Source organism: Nicotiana sylvestris, chromosome 3, assembly GCF_000393655.2.
Source record: "Nicotiana sylvestris chromosome 3, ASM39365v2, whole genome shotgun sequence".
NCBI classification, from domain to species: Eukaryota; Viridiplantae; Streptophyta; class Magnoliopsida; order Solanales; family Solanaceae; genus Nicotiana; species Nicotiana sylvestris.
This window is the reverse complement of record NC_091059.1, coordinates 164,663,687-164,684,197: the sequence shown is the minus strand read 5'-3', so window position 1 is coordinate 164,684,197 and position 20,511 is coordinate 164,663,687. Positions and strand designations below refer to the sequence as shown.

Genomic DNA, 20,511 nt, shown 5'->3' with positions numbered 1-20,511 from the left:
GTTATATGTTTTGTTCTACGAAGATTTTATCGGAAAAAACCCGAAAAACCCGAGAAACCGAGAATGAAAAACTCGAATTTTATTGGTTTGGTTTGATCTTTAAATTTAATAACCCAACACAATTGATTTGGTTTGGTAATTGAAAATTCTGAACCAACCCGACCTATATACACCCCTACAAACAACCATAACTTCAGTTGGTTAGGCAACACGATGGATAACACAATGAACATGAAGTTGTGATAAAGAAGATCCCAACAAAGAGAGGATTGAATGTTTTGGCAAATAAATTTTCAGACTAATTAAAAACTTATCCAATTATCTTATAAATCATGAATTCGAGACAAATACGTTGTCTAAAGTGGGAAGCCGGACAGCAAAATGATTAAGAGGGTGTCTGGCTAAGCTTATAAGCTGGTCAAACTAGCTTATAAGCACTTTTCGACTTATCTATACGTTTGGTAAAGTTAAAAGTGAGCCAAGTGCTTATAAGTCAAAAATAAGTCAAAAGCCATAAGTTGGTCACCCCCAACTTATGAATTTTTAGCTTATAAGCACTTTAAGTTTGACCAAGATTTTTACTATTTTATCCTTAAAATATTCCTTTTTAGAATAAAACTCATACATCGATACTCACTGCCTCAAGTATTTTTCTACCTAACCCCCTCCCCTCCCCCCCTCTTCAAGTATGCAATTCTCATTGACTATGTGAGATAAGCAAATTCTCTATTCCTTTGCATATTTACATATCAAATTTTTGGTGTATTGCTTTCTAAGTGTTGTGGCGATGAAGACAGTGTTTGTTTTTCTTCAAATATTTCGTTCTATTTAGATTTATTTTTTACTGAGAAACGTTTATCAAATATTAATTATTATAACTTATGGAAATATGCTTATCATAAAATTTATTTTATCTAAGCACAATTGTATTTAAAATAAAATGACAAATAGAATATTTTGTATTTGAATCGATCTGGAATCTAAAATTTTGAAAAAATTACGCCCTTATTAGTGTAAACAGTCTAAGGTTATTTAAGTCATTTTAATAGAAAAATATCTTATAAACACATTTTTATCAAGTACTACAACAACTTATTATCAATTGCAACACTTGCACCCAAACACGTAACTGCTTATTTATTAAATCAGTTTCAGCACTTAAAAGTGCTTTTCAGCACCTAATGCTTATCAGCTACTTCAAATCAGCTAATCCAGACGGGCTCTAAACATATTCTTGTTTGGTTTGATTAATACTGCAGATAACGACCATCAATCACTACACAAATCTCTTGCTTTCTTTCTTCTAAGTTACAGCTATTGGTTTGATTAAAACTGCAGATAACGACAGAATTTGTCATCCCTTGAGTAGTTGAGTTCCATAAAAAACTAGTGCTACTATATCTCCACGGCACAATAGCTACCTCTGACCCATAACTTCTAGAGTATTTAGAGTAACTTTGAGGTTTGAACGTCCTACATGTATTCTTAATCCTCAACTGAAATAGCTACCTCTAATAGCAAAAAGTTCTTGTTCTTGCCAATCTACCATACTGAGTCGGGTAATTTTTGGAGAAGCAAAATCAGATAATTTATCTACTAATCTACAATCAGTTGGACTGCCAGAACGGCAAGCCTGCTGCTATGGTAAAACGTGAAACAAAAATAATGTACTACTAGTAAGACAAAGAAAGTCGTCTCATAACTACAGCCTAAAATGAATCACAAACTATACATCATAACTTCTGAAAATTTGTTTGGAAATTGGAGGAGGTTTTAGTTAAATTCAACCATAAGCTAATCATGCTCTATCAGGAAAGGCATGATACTGCATAACAACAAAAATATTGACATGACTGCTAAATAGCCTCCTCAGCACAAATTTGAAACAGGATAAGGACAAAATAAACGACTGTCACCTAAGTAACCTCAGCCAGGAACTACAATGATACACATTGCTGATTCACAACGCAGAACATGCAAACACTCCCATATATAGTCATGTAGAAAACTTAATGAAATCAGTAACTGCAAAAGAGATGTGGAAAGTGACGATTTACACTTGCATTTTCACCAAACCTCCCCTCTCTCCCTGCACTCCTGCTTTTTGAGAAGGGGACTCATCTCTTCAATCCTGTTTTTGTAAGAACTACGTCAACATGACATGAGAAAGCTGCTTATAAGAGTAAGAACCTGGTAAAAACAACCGTATACGTGCTTTAGGACAAAATTGGATTAGAACTTGTCCGTAGTACATCTAAATATTATGATTTGAAGGTCTAAAATAACATGATGTCAAACAACTGAAATTGATCCTAAGCCACGCTACAGAATAATCCATGAATCAGAGCAAATCGAAATGCAGTTACACTATTCTAATGAATGAACAATACACAGCATAGAACAAAAATAACATCAATACGAGACCCTTTGAGAGACTTTATTCTAGAGGCAGCATGAGAGATGGGAGCAAAGAGACACACACCCCCTACCTCTTGAAAAACAAGCTAACAAAAATAGCAAAAATAATCATCACAAAGTAAAGGCACCAAATCATAAAGACATGGAATGAAAAATGTCAGCCAAGTGAAGCGTTGAATAACATGCTTGACTCAACATACACATTTTATTCAGTAGGACATCTGTCCTAGACCCTAGTCTCATTACCTCCTTTAGCGAGGACATAAGGTACTGAAAAGGAATAGATCATTCTTGAATTTAGATGTTTATTACTATACTCGTTTAAACATGTAATAGTAATACAGTGAAAAACGTTTTTCACAGGTTTCACTATAAATAGGTACAGAATGCTTTTAACAAGGACCTAGCAACTAAGATAGATACTATATACAAGCTGAAGACTAAGAAAAAGTTCAGTTGGCCTGCTAAGAATTAAACCAAATTAACACATGAATCCATACCCTCCTTGTTAACAACTTGTCATTCCTGTTTCCTTCCGTTTACAAGAGAATGGATCCATCATCATAGGGAGCCAGCTATACGTAAGACAATGGATCCATCATCATAGGGAGCCAGCTATATGTACATTATGTCAACAGAAGCAGCAGGGATTTTGAGAGTGATAGAGGTAAGCCAGGAGCTTACTTTGAGTGAAAATTATCCAAAATAAACTAGAAAGCGTGTTTGTTGGCATTTCACCGCTCAAAGATACAAAACGATAAGGTGCTAAAGACGAACCAAACTGATATTCAAGGTAGTGGTTTGAAATGTGAAAGGCCTTGTTTTACCACAGTTACAACTTAACACCCTCCTGAAAACATAGATATTCTTGTTATTGACCGTCTATTTTTCTCTTTTTGAGACCTTGTGTCATATGTAATGTGCACGATCCCAATCAGTTCGTATACACCAAACAACAGCAAATTAACTAACTGAATAAAACACAGACTCCGAGGCTAACTTAAAACAAATGATCAACAACTCAAACAATCAAAAACATTATTTCCCGAAATTCCCATATATTACAAGGATGGGGCTCCTGTAATTCTCAGATACTAGCATACACAAAACTTAATGTAACAAATATGGACATACAACCTCATAACTCTGTAATTAATCGAGATCCTCCTGCCGTGCTTGCCCTCCAGAACCTGGATTTGACTCCCCACCACGAGAATTGTTGCTCGTATGGTTGTTGTCGTTGTTTCTATTGTTAGTATCATTGCCGCTCGCTCCTCCACTATTGCTCGTCTCAGCAGGTGATCCAAGTCCCCTGAAAAGCCATTGTAATGGTATCCTAAGCCTGCCCTCAACTGTCCTAGGTGTCTGAGAATTCTCCTGATTCCCCCCACCACCTTCTGAACCCCCAAATATCCAACCAGTATTATTGTTGTTGTTTGTATTGTTATTGTTACTATTATTGGCATTCGAATTTGCATTCTGCTGTTGTGATGTTCTCCTATTCTCGTAATCAGGATCATCGGTGGGCAATTCATAGCGACAAACAGGGCAAGAATTATGCAACTCCAGCCATGGCAATATACAGTCCTTGTGGTATATATGTTTGCAAGGCATCTGCTTTGCATCCTCACCGAGTTCAAAAGTATCTTTACAAACAGCACATTGAGATGAATCCGAATCCAACAACTCCACTGTGATCTTAATATCCGGAAGCCCAGCAACAGCCGATTTCGCAGCTGGAGGTGCCCCGTAACGATTTGGATCATTCTCCGCAAGCTGTTGGATCAATTGCTCCAGCCCAGGCCCATGGAAATAGTCACCGAAATTCCCCGGAAACCTAAACTCACCACCACCGCTACCGCCAGGATGGTTCTCGAAGACTAACTGAATATTAGCACCACCGGCCCTCATAGTACTCATATAGTTGTTGAGGAAAGCGAAAGGATCGAATTGATTGGGGGATCGACTGGGGAAGGCGGCACCGCCGGCACCACCAGCGATACCGCTCAATAGCGCGGAGAGATCATCGAAAGCGACGGCACCGCCGGCAGGGGAAGCGGCACTGGAGGAGAAAACAATCGGAAAGCCACCGCCGCCGAAGGGGAGGTCATCGGTAGTGGCGGCGGAGAAGAAGGGAAAATTATCGGGATTATTAGGGTTAGAAGGTGGTGGAGCGGTTTCGGATTCTTCTAGAAACGTACCATTGCAATTAGGGCATGTGAGTTCGGAGTTTGGCGATGGCGTAATGGTAACTGTCTGTTCACATTGGTAGCAGTGATAATTCTGCGGTTGATTGCCGGTAGCACCGCCTCCTCCTCCACCGCTACCAAAAGTTCCGGGCGACGACATTTTTTTGTCTATATAAGGATTCTCCGTATGGAGAAAGAGAGAAGAAAGAAGAAACTAAGGGAAACCGAAATTTAGAGAGAGAAGAAGAGAAAATCGATGTGAGAGAGAGAAGTTAGGGGAATTTGAGAAATGGATGAAAAGAGGGGCGCGTGAAATTGCAATTGCGAGTGTAAATAGCTGATGGGCTTATTGAGTACTCGCCTTTGGATAGGTGGATATTTTCGTGTGGGGTCGCTGATAAGGGAGACTACAACTTCCGAGTCCCAGGTGAGATGCTGTATAAGAATGTTCACAGGTCTAATATACATACACGTGGCATCTAGTTAGGCGAAATTGTAAATGATTTGTTTAATTTAATTAATTAAGGTCCCTCCAGTTCAGGCAAGTGTCCTTTTATCAAAATGTTATTACCTACAAATGAAATGGTCCATCATCTATATATTTCCTTCAAATCGTCTCAAACCAACCACTAGTTAAACTAAGAGGAGTGCAACAAGATGAAGTTTTTGTTTTAATTGAATCAAGTCTGTTTGAAGTTCAAAAAAATGAAGCTGAGAAATTTTAGTAGAAAAATAGAAAGGAAATGGTAAGTTTTTTCAATTGAAATAAGGAGGAAGCTTTTCATATACACAGAGTTGGAAAATAGAGAAATTAATCATAGTGCATGAAAATGACCCCAAGAACCAAGAGGTTGGCATGGTGGATGAGTAAGCATTGGTTGCTAAGCCAAGTTGCAGAATTCACGTGAATTCCTAATTCTGGTATCAAAAAAGAGTGGACCCTTTGAAAAAGAACTAGAATACAACAGTCCATATTTTCATTTAAAGCCAACTAGAGCCAGGCACTTTCTTGACATCCCTACTTTGCATCAGTTCCCTCAAAGTTCCAACACCATCCCAGTTCTGCAGACCAGCAAATGTGTTGGACAATAACACATAGATTGAAGGATCAACTCTGTCGACTTGTAATGCTCGTTCTGCTGCTCGTTTTGCAGCTTCCATATCCCCATGAAGCCGAGATGCTCCAAGCAAGGTTTGCCAGACCAACAAACCTGGTTGAAATGGCATGCTTAAGATTAATTCCTCAGCTTCTCTAATGCGGCCAGCACGTCCGAGGAGGTTAACCATACAAGCGTAGTGATCTTCTCCAGGGAGAATACCATAATCATGACTCATTGAAGTGAAATACTTCCATCCCTCATCAATAAGTCCTCCTTGGCTGCAAGCATAAAGCACACATATGAAGGTAATATAGTTAGGCTCTGCCCCTTCCTCCCTCATCTGATCGAAAGTTTCAAGAGCTTTTTTGGGATATCCATTTTGCGCATAACCCATAATCATAGTGGTCCATGAAACAGTAGTGTGTTCACCCATTGATCGAAAAACCAAGAATGCACCATCCATGCAACCACATTTCGCGTACATGTCAAGCATTGCATTATCTACACAGACATCAATGTCATCCCCAAGTTTGATCCTCAATCCATGAACTTTCTCCCCTTCCTTGAAAGAGACTGTATTGGCACATGCACTAAAAGCAGTCGCTAGAGTAAACTTATTAGGCATCACTCCTGCCCTTCTCATTTCTCCAATGACCCTGAGAGCTTCAATTGGTTCGTCACAGTTCAAACACCCTGCTGCCATTTGCGTCCAGGAACAAACGTCTTTTAGAGGGATCTCCTCGAATGCTTTGAAACCCTCAGCCAAGCTTCGATTTTTCAAATACATATCCACCAAAGAGTTCCCTACACATATCTCACTTCCATGACCACACTTAACCAGCTGAGCGTGAACTTGCACACCCAATTCAAAATCCAAAAGCTCTGCCAACCCAGTAAGAACACTAGCAAAACTGAAGTTATCTGGTACAACTCCTTCATGAATCATCTTGTACCAAAGTCTTGGCACCTCTGAGCAACAAGATTGCATGCAACCACCGATCATTGCATTCCAAGTCACAATATCTTTATTAGAACACCACTCAAAAACCTTTAGTGCTTCACCTAATCTACCGTGCCTTATCAGAGCTGTCAGAAAAGCATTCGCTAAGTAAACATTAGATTCAAACCCAAGTCTTGTGATTAGTCCATAAACTTGGTATGCATGAGTTAAGTTTAATCTATCCTCAAACGAGCAAGCGTGGAGGGCGCTCACAAAAGTGAACTCATTAGGCTTCGTCCCACTCTGGTGCATACGGGTAAACAAAGAGAATGCTTCGACAGGGAAGCCCTTTTGCACAAAGCCAGCAATGAGGGCAGTCCAAGACACCACATTTTTGTGAGGCATTTCATCAAACAGTTTGAGTCCGTTGCCCGTGTCACCACATTTCACATAAGCATTTAGAAGATGGTTTTGTAAGTATAGCGAAGACATGCTGCCTGAGTTTTTCAGTAGTTTCGCGTGTATGGCTTTAGCGTTATCCAATTTTGAAGTCTCCACACATTGACGCAATATATTTGAATATTTGCTCTCCTCCTCCTCCTCCTGGTTCTTGTCCCATGTGAATGACATAGTGACAAGATTTCTGTAGCTTTTCTTTGATGTGAATGTGGAGAAAGACGGTTCATTATTAAGGATACTAATTCGAGTTTCACGTAAACTTGTGAGCTTTCTGAGTTTAGAAATAAGCATATGCGCTTTTTTGTGTTCATATAGCTTCTTCAGAAATATGTCGTTCTTTGGATGAAAAAGTAACAAATGTTTCTGCACCCCTGTTTGGACTTTTAGGTGAAGTTGAACTGAAACATCAATGTGTAAAATAGAACTTTGTAATAACAAGAGAGTAGAACCTTATCTATAGAATTTCGCCAAAGATTCAATCATAAGGAAAAAAATAAGAAATATATTTAGTTGCAATATGCCTGATATCTATTAAAGCTGGACATCAGACAGGTCATTAATATAGAATACCAACTCAGATAGTATTATAATTGAATAGTCCCTGTTTAATCTCTCTGTCTCAACATCATTTTATGCTTAATGTTTAACTCAGAATCTGCATGTTTTCTTGATGGCACTCTTTTTAAGCATATTAAACAGGGCTCGATTAAATTGAGAAAAGGATAGCCAAATATAAGTACGAGATGTTAGTCCTGCATTATTATGTAAAATTAGATCAAGAGAGAAACAAGAAACATATTTCGCAGCAATATGCCTCGGATCTACTAAAGCTTGATATCACTTCATCAGTTTAGAATACAAACTAAAGTCTTGACTCACAATTCAAATCCTTTTCACAGCAAGAGACCATGCTAGCTCCTATCATTTTCAAGAAGTTGTAACAAGAATCAGATCAAGCTTTCCTTTCACATATTATACCATTGGAAAAGAAAAAGGAAGGCAACAGAGTTAAGCATACAAAAGAGCACTTGCAATAGAAAAAACAAAACACGCTTAATTTGTTTCTTAGTAACTCAGAATCAGTCATGTTTTTCATCTCTACATTCACCAAGGACTACCAGAATATACATTGAAACTTGATGTCATTGCTCGGATTAGTAACCTAAGATAAAGTTACTTTGTGACTTTCCTGTTTAATGTCTATGTCTCACCATCAAATGCACTTCCATAAGAAAACTGCATAACTAAAGTCTTTCTAAACATGCTTGCTGTGAGGATATAACAAAAACTAATGCATATCCCAAGGAATGGGATATTCAGAAATAGCACTTCATCTATTATTGGTAACGGCTTATGTATATTGCTAAACCAAGGACTAAAAGGAGAAAAGAGTGACTGTTTCTATGACTGACCGAGTGGAACTAAGCTCATGGTATGTGGAACCACTGTGGCAACAAAAAAAGGCTTTGGCGCGAGAGCAGAAAGGCTACAGAGGTGTCTCATCTTCCTTGTCTCAAAGTGATACAAATAGATATTAACTGAAACCCTCATAAGCAAGATGTTATCCTTGAAAGCCAGAGTCCCAATCCATGGGATATCATCAGTATTGAAGTTACTTGCCAACTTTTCAGCTATCTTGAACAGATACTTGTTGTTTTCATTTTCCAGTTCTTCTAAAGAGATTGTATAAGTAAGATCCCATTGAGACGTAAAACGATCCTCAAGCACCCACAACTGAAGTCCATGCTCACAAATCAACACGTAATGCAGCCTCCCTTCAGCTTCTCCCAAGCACATCTCGGGTTTTAAATTGAACTGGTTTCTAGGGAGTGGTATGCTTATCAACCAAGATATCTCATTTTCTGGATCAAACATGAGGATTTGGTCTCCATCAGTAAGCCAATATATAATCCCCTTTACACAAACGCATCCCTTTTTCAACATGTTGTGATTGCAATAACAAATCTCTCCTGATCTTCTCCATAATCCTGTTTCTGATGAATAAATGTTGAAAGAGAAATATCCATATCTATCCCCTTCTGTACTAGTTTCATCTTGATGACTAACTATCACAACCTGGAATTTTGTGAACTCATTAATCGGTTTCTTTAATGGTTCAAAAACCAAGGCTATGCTGCTTTCTCTAGACGAATTTGGCCACTGAATTGCTTTCCATTCCTTATTCACAGGGTTACAGATGTAGATTAGGGGAACGTTACAAGGAAAGATACTTCGACAACAGACAAGTCCATATCTTGAATCGAGGATGACAACATTTTCTGGTAGGAAATCAAGAACATCATTATGGACTTCTTCAGTGGCAACTGATCCTGATATAGGCATGTAGCTGATCCAGTCATAATCTTCATCACACCACTGGTACCTACCTTGGTAGAAGAAACCAGAGGGGGGTTCCATATTTTTCAACTGAACTTGGATGAAACTGCGGTCAGATATAAGACATTGCCATTCCTTTGACACGCATTTCAGTTTCAGCAAATCCTTAGTAGACAATTTAGGTAGTACTTCAAACAGCATATCATTGCTTGGAGACCAAAGTTCCTTCTTCATTTTCACGACGTCCCTGAGATAATTCGATTAACACAGGAAAACAAACTCTTTAATAATCCTCTAAATGTGTGAATATATATTCAGGTCTTAACCCCTATTTTAACCATGAAGACCCACAAAACAGTGAGAAGAATTAACCTCACTCTGCCCAAAATTCAAACTAGAGGTAGACTAAACGCATTGTTTAACAAAATTTAAGAGCAGTACAACAGAGATACAAAAAGAGCTACTACTATATAATAAGTGGATAAACATGTGCAATAAATATTAGAGATATGATCAACGGTGAAATATGCAAAAGTTGTATTCATCATAAAATATCATGCACAAGACTCCTCTTTTTTCTCAGTTTCATGTTCTTTTTTTTTAATTTTAAATGGAAACTAAAGATTGATAGCTTTGTAGAAGAAAGGCAATTTCTTTTAACCCATAATGAACGAAAGATAAGCAAACTCCATGCCATACCTCCCCACCCCCTAAATCGCACTGCTTATAAAGGACGAAAAAAATTATATCTGAAGCAACAAGCTGAAAAAGGTAAAGATGAACCAAGTAAACAACAGCAGAAATTGGAAATTAGAAGTAGGAAAAAAACACTGTATTCTTTATTTGGAAGCAGGCGTGTATGTAATTGGTGATAAAATTTTAATCTTCAACAACCAACTATAGATTTCTTATATTTTCCTTTTGAACAAGTTTCTTATTCATTTTTCAGCTACAACCAACAGCATTTGCCAGAGCTAAATGGATTTGCATTAGAAATATAGGACTAGAAAACAGACCTTGTATTCCCGAGAAAGCTTTGAGAAATCTTCAGAATGAAAACATAATAGCCATCACAAAACCAACCAACCTTTCATTTTCTCAGCTTATGATCTTCTCTCTGTTTCTTTGTGTGCAAGTGGCTTGCTTTTCACTTTTACATGCAAAAAACAAAATTGTTGCTCAGTACTCTGGCACTGGAAATATGGTAGTGGCAAAGTGGGAGTGCAGTTTTGGCTGCGTGACAGAGTTTGCAGACCCTTCAAATGCTGCAACGGAACTTGTACAAATTATGACTGGGGTCAGGACGTCCCACTGCTTACACGTGTCCTCCCATTATGCTGACCTCCATTTCTTAATTTTCCTCCACTCTTTTTATCTACATATTCTTTGGTTTTGTCATATGCACTCCATCTAAATAATTTGTTTTATTATTATAAGGTGATTTAAAAATCAAACTATAATAGCAATGTGAGTTTATAACCTTAAACAAGCGATCTGTTACAGGTGGTGTAAAGAAATAGTGTATATAGCTTAATAGACCCCAATTTGAGATTGGAATGTTGTTGTTGTTGATGTGTGAATATGATTTTGAGTTTATGCTTAAAATGAAAATGGGTTGATAAGATAACGTCATCAAATAGTAGTGATCTTTCCTTTCTTTTGCACTTTAACGATAATTCAATAGTAGAATATCACTTGATTAGTTTTTTTAATTAATTTCCTTTTTCCCATTAGAGTATTACGCGTGAGGAAAGTCATTAAGTAAATAATACATGCTTTTTATTTGCACCTTTGGTTATCATCTTTAGTTATTAAATCCAAGAAAAGACCGGAAAAGGAAAAAATTAAAGAAGTTTGTTGCACGTCGCCAATATGTTCATTTTTGTTGGTAATGTGACAAAATTACGTGTAATCTAAAAAAAACAAACGAAAAACACTTGCTCTGGCGCTGCAAACAAAAAAGCAAAGAGGTTATTGTATGCCAATTTCATTTAACATTTAGATCATTGATTAAAAATTGCTTAATCGAATATTACAAGCAATTTTGTCTATATTCATTTCTTTTTCCGAAATAGATCTTTTTGGAGGATGTCGCTGCCCTGGAGTGGTTCTACCTTTATGAACCAACTCTATCCCAAAGGGAAATGAAATTTACAAGAGAGGCCAAATTTCTCCGAGCCTCGTTAAAATACTAATCCCTATGTTCCAATCTATGTGAACTTGTTTGACTGGACACAAAGTTTAAGAGAAAATGAAGACTTTTTGAATTTGTGGTCCTAAATAACTCAAAAAGGGATTCACAATATTTGTGTAGTTATAAAAGCTTCTCACTAAGGGTAGAATTGAGAATTTAAGCTAAATTGTTTGGGTCATTCTTTTTGGAATGAACCAAAAAGGAAATATGTTCACATAAACTAAGGGAGGGAGTAGTAAATGAAATTATGACATCCCTTGCCACAATTGCTACATAAATTGCCTTCTGAATTACTCTAATTGGTCCATGTCAAAACAAGACTATTCCTCTTTATCGCTCTCCTGATTAAAACTTTCACAACAAAAATGAGCAGTTTGGTGCATGTTTAACATTATGGCTTGGCCAAAGATCAGAAACAAACCCAGAAAAGCTATCGGGGAGCAAGAATTGACAAATGGTTGTCAGGTGACTTAATTGTTCATATTTACCTGAGAGTTGAATCACATCAAGTATTGAAAATCTAAAATAACTTCTATTTAAACACAATTCAACAAACAGCTAATAATTAATCCACAATAGCAATAATGACATATTACATTCCAACAACTCAGTAAGCAGGGGAAGGATAGAGAATCAAAAACTTAATGGATTTCATAACTTGCAAGGCTGGTAAAAACAACCAACTCTCAAAATGACATATACCATTGGTAGATAACGAACTAAGGATGAATACAAGTAGTAGTTCATTTACTTTCACGTAGAGGGAGAATTGTTAGGAAAATTGCAGACACAGAAACTGGAATAAAGATCTAAAACAGGTCAATTAGCAATGTGAAATTCGAGGTCCCAATGCTTCCAAATTTGTCAAGACTCTCAGCGCTTGCTGCGTTCAAGTGATTTGTTGAAAGGTAAAAAGTGTTTCTTACCCTGGAACGAAAACTCCATACCCTTAGAATCCATCTTAACTTCCCCACCACCAATGGACGTCTTTAGCCATTCATATCCTAATACCATGTCACAATTTGACGACAATGGAAGTAGATACAAATCCACACTACACAGGGCGCCTTTCAGTAACAATTGAAAGTTTTTGCATGCTCTGGAGGTCACAATAACAGTCCCAAAAGGTGTTATAACAGGCCGAGGCTTGATTGGAAATGTGTCACAGCCTAACTTATCCGCAAAGGATTCATCCATAAAATTGTGTGTAGTCCCTCCCAAACCAATTAGGATATTCACTGGTCACTTCCCATAGTACCCAGTCACACAGCAACCTTCGTATGGCTTAGAGTATTCTACTACAGCATCCATAGATATTCTCATGGGTATTTCTTCTTCCTCTGTAGTCACAGGATCTACAGTTGGAATAGCAGCAACATCCTCACCTTCATCTTCGATCAGATACACTTGCTTTTTGTTGCCATGAGCCAATTTTTCATCACAATGTAAACAGGCCTGCCTCTTCTTAGGCTTAGTGGCGGTTAGGGTTTTTCCGCGTCCCTTCATATTCTCCTCCTTAAGGAAATCATCAATAGTAAGAGTAAAAAAAAATAGCAATCCACACAATAGAGCAAATATTACAAATCAGTACAGGAAACTTTTAGGAAAAATCAAATTCTATAGAGGCGAGAGTGAAAAGAGGAGTTTTAGCCGTATAGAGTTTTGTATTGTACCTGAACGGTAGATGAGTTTCCACAGACGGCAGAGGAAGCATTCACTTGAACGAGTCTATGGATTCCTTCAACTCTTGAATCGTTAGATCAGACTTGTCCTGTCTGGCTGAAAGAAAAGAGACCGAAATTGAGAAATTTTATCCGTTTTCTTATTAACAGCTTGGCCCTTTTATACAAAACTCTGTATAGATACCAAAGAATGTAAATAAATATTCGTATACGCTTGTACTAAATCCTATTGGCTATTTGCAAAACCAACTAACGAAAATATTCCTTTACATTGTACTATATACATGTGCTATTCACGTGTGCACCATTCATCTGGAATGTGTATCACTTTAAATGAATGGATGGGGGGAATATTTATTTATATTGTACTATATCCATGTGTATTCACGTATGGCCCATTCATCTCAAATGTGTATCATTTTAAATGAATGGGTGTGAGAAATAGGAATGGGTATAGGAATATTTATTTACTTTGTAGTATATCCATGTGTCATTCACATGTGCACCATTCATCCGAAATTATTATTTTATTCCTTCATCTTCTTCTTTCTCGTTTCCTCATCTTCCTTCATCTTCTTCTTTCTCGTTTCTTCATCTTCCGTTGAATCAATATGAAGGTTTTGATCGTTAACATCCCCCCTCAAGATGGAGGGGAGAGAATGGACCCCCAACTTGCCTAGAATGTGACGATGAGAAACCCCAGATAAGGGTTTTGTGAATAAATCGGCAAGTTGACAGTCGGAAGGAACAAAAGATAGGGAAATTAAACCAGAGAGGAATTGTTGACGGACAAAGTGGCAGTCGAGGTCCACATGCTTCGTTTGCTCATGAAAGACAGGGTTGCGAGCGATGTGTATCGTTACCTGGCTATCGGAATGAATGGGGACTGGTAAGGTAGGCTGTATTGTGAGATCTCCTAAAAGTCGAACAAGTCAAGTGATTTCAGCAGTGACTCGACGCATCGACCGGTATTCAGCCTCGGCAGATGACAAGGAAACTGAAACCTGTTTCTTGGATTTCCAGGAAATAGGTGCACCTCCAAGCGTAATAAAGAACCCACTAACTGACCAGCGAGAATCACGACACGCTGCCAATCAGCATCGCAAAATGCCATTAAATCAAAAGAGGGAGAAGAAGATAGAAGAATTCCCTGGGAAGGATCTGTGCGCAGATATCTCAAGACTCGTTGAGCAGCAAAAAAATGGGAACAACAAGGCTTGTGCATGTATTGACTGAGAGAGAGGACAACAAAGGAAAGGTCAGGCCTAGTGTTCGTTAAATAGTTGAGTTTGGCAACGAGGTGACGATACACACTTGGGTCATCCATTGGTGTTCCTGAATTCGCCTGAAGCTTGATGTAAGGGTCAAGAGGTGAAGAAACTTTTCCTCCTAGAGAATTGAATTCCTGCAGCAGCTCTAAGGTAAATTTCCTTTGGCTGATAATGAAACCTTGTCTTTCCCTGAGTATTTCCATCCCTAGAAAATAATGAATAGCACCCAAATGTTTCACTTTGAATTCTTAGTTGAGAAAACTAGCAATATATTGAATTTCTGTGGTATCATCCCCTGTTAGTAAGATATCATCCACATAAACTGCTAGTATAGACACAAGAGTACCATTGCGTTTGTAAAATAGAGAGTAATCATTTAGAGAACTAGAATACCCTTTAAAACTCAAAGCTCCTGCAAGTCTGACATACCACTGTCTAGATGCCTGTTTCAACCCATAAAGAGACTTTTTCAAGAGACAAACTTGATTAGTTTGGGGTGGAGGAACACCTGCTGGAAACTTCATATAGACTTCTTCTTGCAATTCCCCGTGGAGGAATGCATTATTTACATCAAGCTGTGACACTTCACAACCTTTCTTCATAGCCACAGCTAAAAGACACCTTATGGTGGTCATTTTGACCACTGGTGAAAAGGTTTCAAAATAGTCAATTCCTTCCCTTTGAATGTCCCCCCTCACTACTAGTCTAGCCTTTAATCTCTCCACAGTTCCATCGGAATGGTGCTTTACCTTGTATACCTACTTACAAGGTAGAGCTTTCTTTCCTGGAGGCAAATCCACCACATCCCAGATGCGATTCAGCTGTAAGGCTGAAATTTCTGCATCCATGGCAGCCTTCCACCCTGGGTGATTGCAAGCTTGTGCATAGCTGCTAGGTTCAAAAATAGTGGATAGGGATTGAGCTAGGTGTTTATTTGTATCAGATAGAGTCCCAAAAGAGAAAACAGTAGGAATAGCTGGCTTAGTGAAGCAGGAATCTGTGAGATTAGTGAGAATGATGGCATTGCACACATAGTCTTTTAAATAGCTAGGTGCTTGAGAAATTCTATCAGACTTTCTGACAGTGGTGGAGGTGTGGGAATGACATATCTGGATGTTAGGTGAATAGGTGAAAAAGGAGGGGTGGATGATTTATCTAGGAGTGGTGTAAGATCAGGTGTGTTGTGAGGTAAAATGTGTGTGGCTCTAAGAGAAAGAGGGTTATGACCAGTAGGTGTTGAAGGAATTCTTGAGGGTCATGAATGTGGTGAGAGTACAAGTTGTTGCTGATGTATAGGACTTTCAGCACTAGGATCTGTGAAGAAGGTAGAACAATGTGGATAATAGATGGATGAATGAGCTGAATGAAAGGGAAAAACTTATTCATGAAACATGATGTCCCTGGATACAAATACCCTTCTTGTATCCATGTCTAGGACCTTGTATCCTTTTGACCTTGGGCATATCCTAGGAACACACAAGACTTATGTAACACCCCAAATTTTTTTATAATATTTGCATTCTTGATTGAGCATTTTTATAACGAGGAAATATTTTACTTTGCACTTCTTAAATGTGAAATGGTCAATATATGAAAATTTCTTACTTTAGGTTGTGTTAATGTTGGCAATGAAGTTTCATGATGTTGCTATATGTAACACTTAATATTATTTTGACTAGTTGTTATTAAATATAATATATAATTAAGTTTTGGTTTCCAACCTTTTGTATTTATCTAAGAATATTTAGTGGTTGGGTAACCATTTTGTTTCTACTCTTCAAGACAAAGAATCCATCTCTCTCTTTCTATCTATCCCTCCTTCTCTCTATCTCTCTCTATATCTCTCCTCCGTAGAAACTTGAAAAATCTGAAGTTTCATGAAAAAAAACCCATGGATTTCTACAAAATCAACGCACAAAATTCGTTTTTGGTGAAGATCAAGTTGCTCCTCTTGGTAAGTTTCTAAACTCGTTTTAATACTAGACATCTACTAGAATTTTCTACATATCTTTTTGTACAGAGCTCCGATTTAAGTGATCCAGGACTTTCTAGAAAGGTATTTCATAAATCTATAACTTTTATGAAGGAACCAAAATCTAGTTTTGTTGGTATTTACCTGAAAAAAGATCAGAAAGTACAGGGCAGGTGCTGTCCAGATTTCCAGTTTTAGAAATACTCCATGTACTGCTGTTAGTAATTTTAGCATAACGTTTTGTTCAAAATTGATATGGAGGTTATTCAAGATGTTCTGAAACTGTAAGACATATATCTACAACTTTTGTGAAGACCATAAAGTCTAGTTTGTCCGTGTAGATCATCAAAACTGAGTCACAACTCGGAACAGTGATACTGTCCAGAATTTCTGTTTCAAACATTTTTGGGTAATTTTCACCAAGATCATATTTAGTTTGACTTGATAAATCACTGAACTTATTAAGATATTTGATTATGTATTTAAGGTATATAAACCCTTGAAAAAAAAAATCAAAGGAAAAGTGTTTGAGGAAGTGGACAGATTTGGTTTGTTTACGGCGTAGACGATTCGAACGTCCCCAAATTGTGATTGAACTGTTTCGTGGTAAAACACCAAGGTTTGTGTATAAACTTGTACTCTTTTTGCTTGTTGGAAATATGTTGAAATAACCTGATATTTTATTTTTCTTGTCTTCGAATTATATTGTTATATTCGTATTATATCAAGTCTTGTAAGAAATTTGCTAAATCGCCCATTCGTACGGATTGTTTGATCATTTTGCATTCTTGTTGGGACTTTGTCCTTCTTGTGGCAGTGACTTGGTCACTCACTTGGCATGCCTCTTGATTTAGATCTTTTGCCATCTTGACTTTGGATTTGTAGTTCATCTTGAATTATGGAACTTGTCCGTGTTAAGTACGAACTAGGAAGCCATTTTTAATATGGTTATTGATTCTCTTGTCTATTGGGTTTTGACCCTACTTGATTTGGGACTTCGGTCCATCTTGGTATCTGATTGTGCTTAGTGTGATGGCATGACGTACATATTGGGCGAAAAATGGATATTTGGTATACTCTCTTAAATTGATAGTATACACTTTCTAGACTCTTGAACATTGTTATTGATATTTGGAAACACTTCAAAGTTTGATATTGATATGTTTGATATATTTGTTCACTTGTTTTAAATTATGTTAAATTGAGCTAACTATGACTGAAAAGGGGAATTGGAGAATTTAATGACTCCAAGCCTAAAGTTTATACACCACTAAGCTTTATGCTTAGCGATAGTTGTTTTCTATCGTAGGAAATGTTCGGGATGAAATCTGAAGATGGCCAGGGTGAAGTAGTCTCTTTGGGAGAATTTATGGAGATCACATTTGCATATGCACCTTGGTTTGCATAGTTTTGAGACATGTACATGATATTCATGATATACAGGATATACAGGATATATATATATATATATATATATATATATATATATATATATATATGTATGTATGTCACACTTATGTTATTTGGAGGCTTGTTGGATTTTAAAGACCAAAATCTTGTAGCTTAAATTTGTAACCTATTTTATTGTATTAGGGTGTTTTAATAACTCAAGTCTTGTGATATGCTGAATTTACACTTTGTTTTGTAAATATGTAGAAAAGGAGAAAACAAGTTTCCTTTGTTTTTTATATATACCCGATAGTTTGAAATTTATGTACAATATAAACTTGTAGTGATTTTGAATGATTGTATAAGTCTGTTAGGAAGTTGCTTTAATCTGTTGATTATCCAGAAGGGTTATATCACCATATGTTAATATTTTGACATTGTATTTCATTTAAAATAAAATTATGGTGTATTTTCAAAAAAAGAAATATATATTGCACTTTGAACCTTTTCGCATGGGCCTACTTCCGCTACTAAAATTATTCTAAATATTTTTATTAATATCTCTTTTAATATTTTGTAAGTAGGAAATTAGATTTGTTTTCCTAAGTAGTACCCTCCCAAAGGGGTTGCTACAAGTTTTGGTATCAGAGCCACGGTTTGTGATTCTAGGATTTGTTTTGTTGTGATAATACCTAGTATTTGTTGTTATTTCCTCTCTTTAAAATGACTTGGAGTTTATAAATTTTTGCATACTTGTTTAATTTAATTTAATTTATTGTATTTTGTGTGCATATGCATCATGTACATGTCCCTAATGCAGTGTGATCTTATCTTTTATAGGATTTTTAATATGACCTCTTTTTCGAATAGAGCTGTTGAATCCGTTGATGAAAGTCAGGCCCAGTATAATGTCATGTCTCACCTTCAGGGAGGAAATGAGGAACCCTTGCCTGACCTAAATCATCCTCGTGTTAGTGAAAATGAAATGGGCAGTAATCCAAGAGCAATGAGTCATAATACTCCATTTATGACTCCTCCATTCCAGCAGATGGCTGAATTCTTTCGTCACTTAGCTGGGACAATGTCAGAACCTAGTGAAATGAATTTTGAAAAGATGAGAAAAATGGGCGGAGTTGAATTTGAAGGCACTACAGATCCCACGGTAGCTGAACAATGGCTCGAGTGCATGGAGAGGGTCTTTGAACAACTGGAGTGTACTAATGCTGCAAAATTTAAGTATGCTATCTCCCTTTTACAAAAAGATGCCTATGATTGGTGGGTAAGTATGCCAAATGCAAAAGTGAAACCTCCGGTGCTGACTTGGGATGACTTTGTGAAATCATTTCGTGCAAAATATGTTCCCCCTGTCTATTGTGATGCTAAAAAGAAAGAGTTTCTGAATTTAAGACAAGGGAGTATGTCTATTGCATAGTATCAACAAAACTTTCTCAGGCTTTCTCGCTATGCTAAAGGTATTATTGATGGTGAAAGAGACAAGTGCAGAAGATTTGAAGAAGGTTTGCATGGTTACATTCGAAAATCAGTGACAATCTTACAACTTGATGATTTTTCCAAGCTGATTTCAGCTGCACTTACTTGGGAAAGAATTGACAAGGAAGAAGCTAGTAGGAGAGAAAACAAGTTTAGGAAGGGTAATTCAGAATATGGCGGTCCATCCAAAAAGGGAAAGTTTGACTATTCCAAGACCGAGAGTACCCATAAATCATTACATCATAAGCAGAATAAGTCAAATCTTTCTACTGCCAGTACTCCAAGTTATGGCCAAGGCAAAACTCATACACCTACTTGTGCACAGTGCGGGAAGAATCATTATGGTGCATGTAAACGAGCTTCTGGTGCTTGTTTTAATTGTGGAAGTATGGATCATAAAGTGAAGGATTGTCCTAATCCTAATCCTCTTTCTTATACACATACAGAAGGATCAGTTCAAAAGCCTGTCACTATTCATTCTCAAGCTAATAGTAGTGCTAGACCTCGAAATATGCAAGCAGCGGGCTCGAGTGTAGCTAATCAGGCTAGTGGGTCGAGAGCTGCTGCACGAGTTTATGCTATGAGACAGAAGAATGACCAGGATGGTCCGAACGTGGTTGCTGGTAAATTTCACTTATTTGGCATATTTGTTGTTACATTATTTCATCCTGGATCTTCGCACTCTTATGTTTGCTCATCACTTGCATTTCCCGATACTGTTAAATCTGTGAGACTTGACTTTGATGTGCTGGTCACGAGTCCATTAGGTCATCAGGCCGTTGTTAACAGGATTTACCGAGATTGTGCATTCATGATCAAAATCTGGTATTCCCTGTCGACTTGCTTGAAATGCCCTTCCGAGACTATAATGTTATTGTTGGCATGGATTGGCTCCATAGGCACCATGCATTGGTTGATTGTAGGTTGAAGCAAGTGACATTTAGAACTTCTGCATATTCACACATAGTAGTTCAAGGAGAAAGATCATTGACATCTAATATTATTTCTGCGGTCTTGGCAAGGAAGATGATTTGTCAAGGTTGTGATGCCTATCTTTCTCATATAGTCG

The 20,511-nt window shown here is 37.4% G+C and overlaps 3 protein-coding genes and 1 long non-coding RNA gene across 5 annotated transcripts; all 4 read right to left on the bottom strand.

The window, feature by feature from the left end:
- Positions 1-1,677: 1,677 nt before the first annotated feature.
- Positions 1,678-4,916, bottom strand: LOC104239234 (E3 ubiquitin-protein ligase RING1-like). 2 transcript variants are annotated; one of them, XM_009793814.2, is made up of 2 exons: positions 3,556-4,916; positions 1,678-2,190 (listed from the first exon to the last, which is right to left on the bottom strand). In XM_009793814.2, the coding sequence occupies exon 1, from the start codon at positions 4,765-4,767 to the stop codon at positions 3,571-3,573; it is 1,197 nt and encodes a 398-aa protein (XP_009792116.1). In that variant the 5' UTR covers positions 4,768-4,916; the 3' UTR covers positions 1,678-2,190; positions 3,556-3,570. The 2 variants fall into 2 exon arrangements, with proteins under 2 accessions (XP_009792116.1, XP_009792117.1); XM_009793815.2 differs by having other exon boundaries at positions 1,678-2,131.
- A 424-nt stretch (positions 4,917-5,340) lies between these two features.
- LOC104239235 (pentatricopeptide repeat-containing protein At2g13600-like) lies at positions 5,341-7,592 on the bottom strand. The gene has a single exon (XM_009793816.2). It carries the CDS (start codon positions 7,395-7,397, stop codon positions 5,589-5,591), a length of 1,809 nt encoding a protein of 602 aa, XP_009792118.1. The 5' UTR covers positions 7,398-7,592; the 3' UTR covers positions 5,341-5,588.
- A 915-nt stretch (positions 7,593-8,507) lies between these two features.
- Positions 8,508-9,677, bottom strand: LOC104239236 (putative F-box protein At1g32420). The gene has a single exon (XM_009793817.2). It carries the CDS (start codon positions 9,675-9,677, stop codon positions 8,508-8,510), a length of 1,170 nt encoding a protein of 389 aa, XP_009792119.1.
- Positions 9,678-12,265: 2,588 nt separating this feature from the next.
- On the bottom strand, positions 12,266-13,438 carry LOC104239237 (uncharacterized). The gene is made up of 2 exons (XR_714073.2): positions 13,311-13,438; positions 12,266-13,152 (listed from the first exon to the last, which is right to left on the bottom strand). It is a non-coding gene; the product is annotated as an uncharacterized lncRNA (long non-coding RNA).
- Between the last annotated feature and the right edge of the window lie 7,073 nt (positions 13,439-20,511).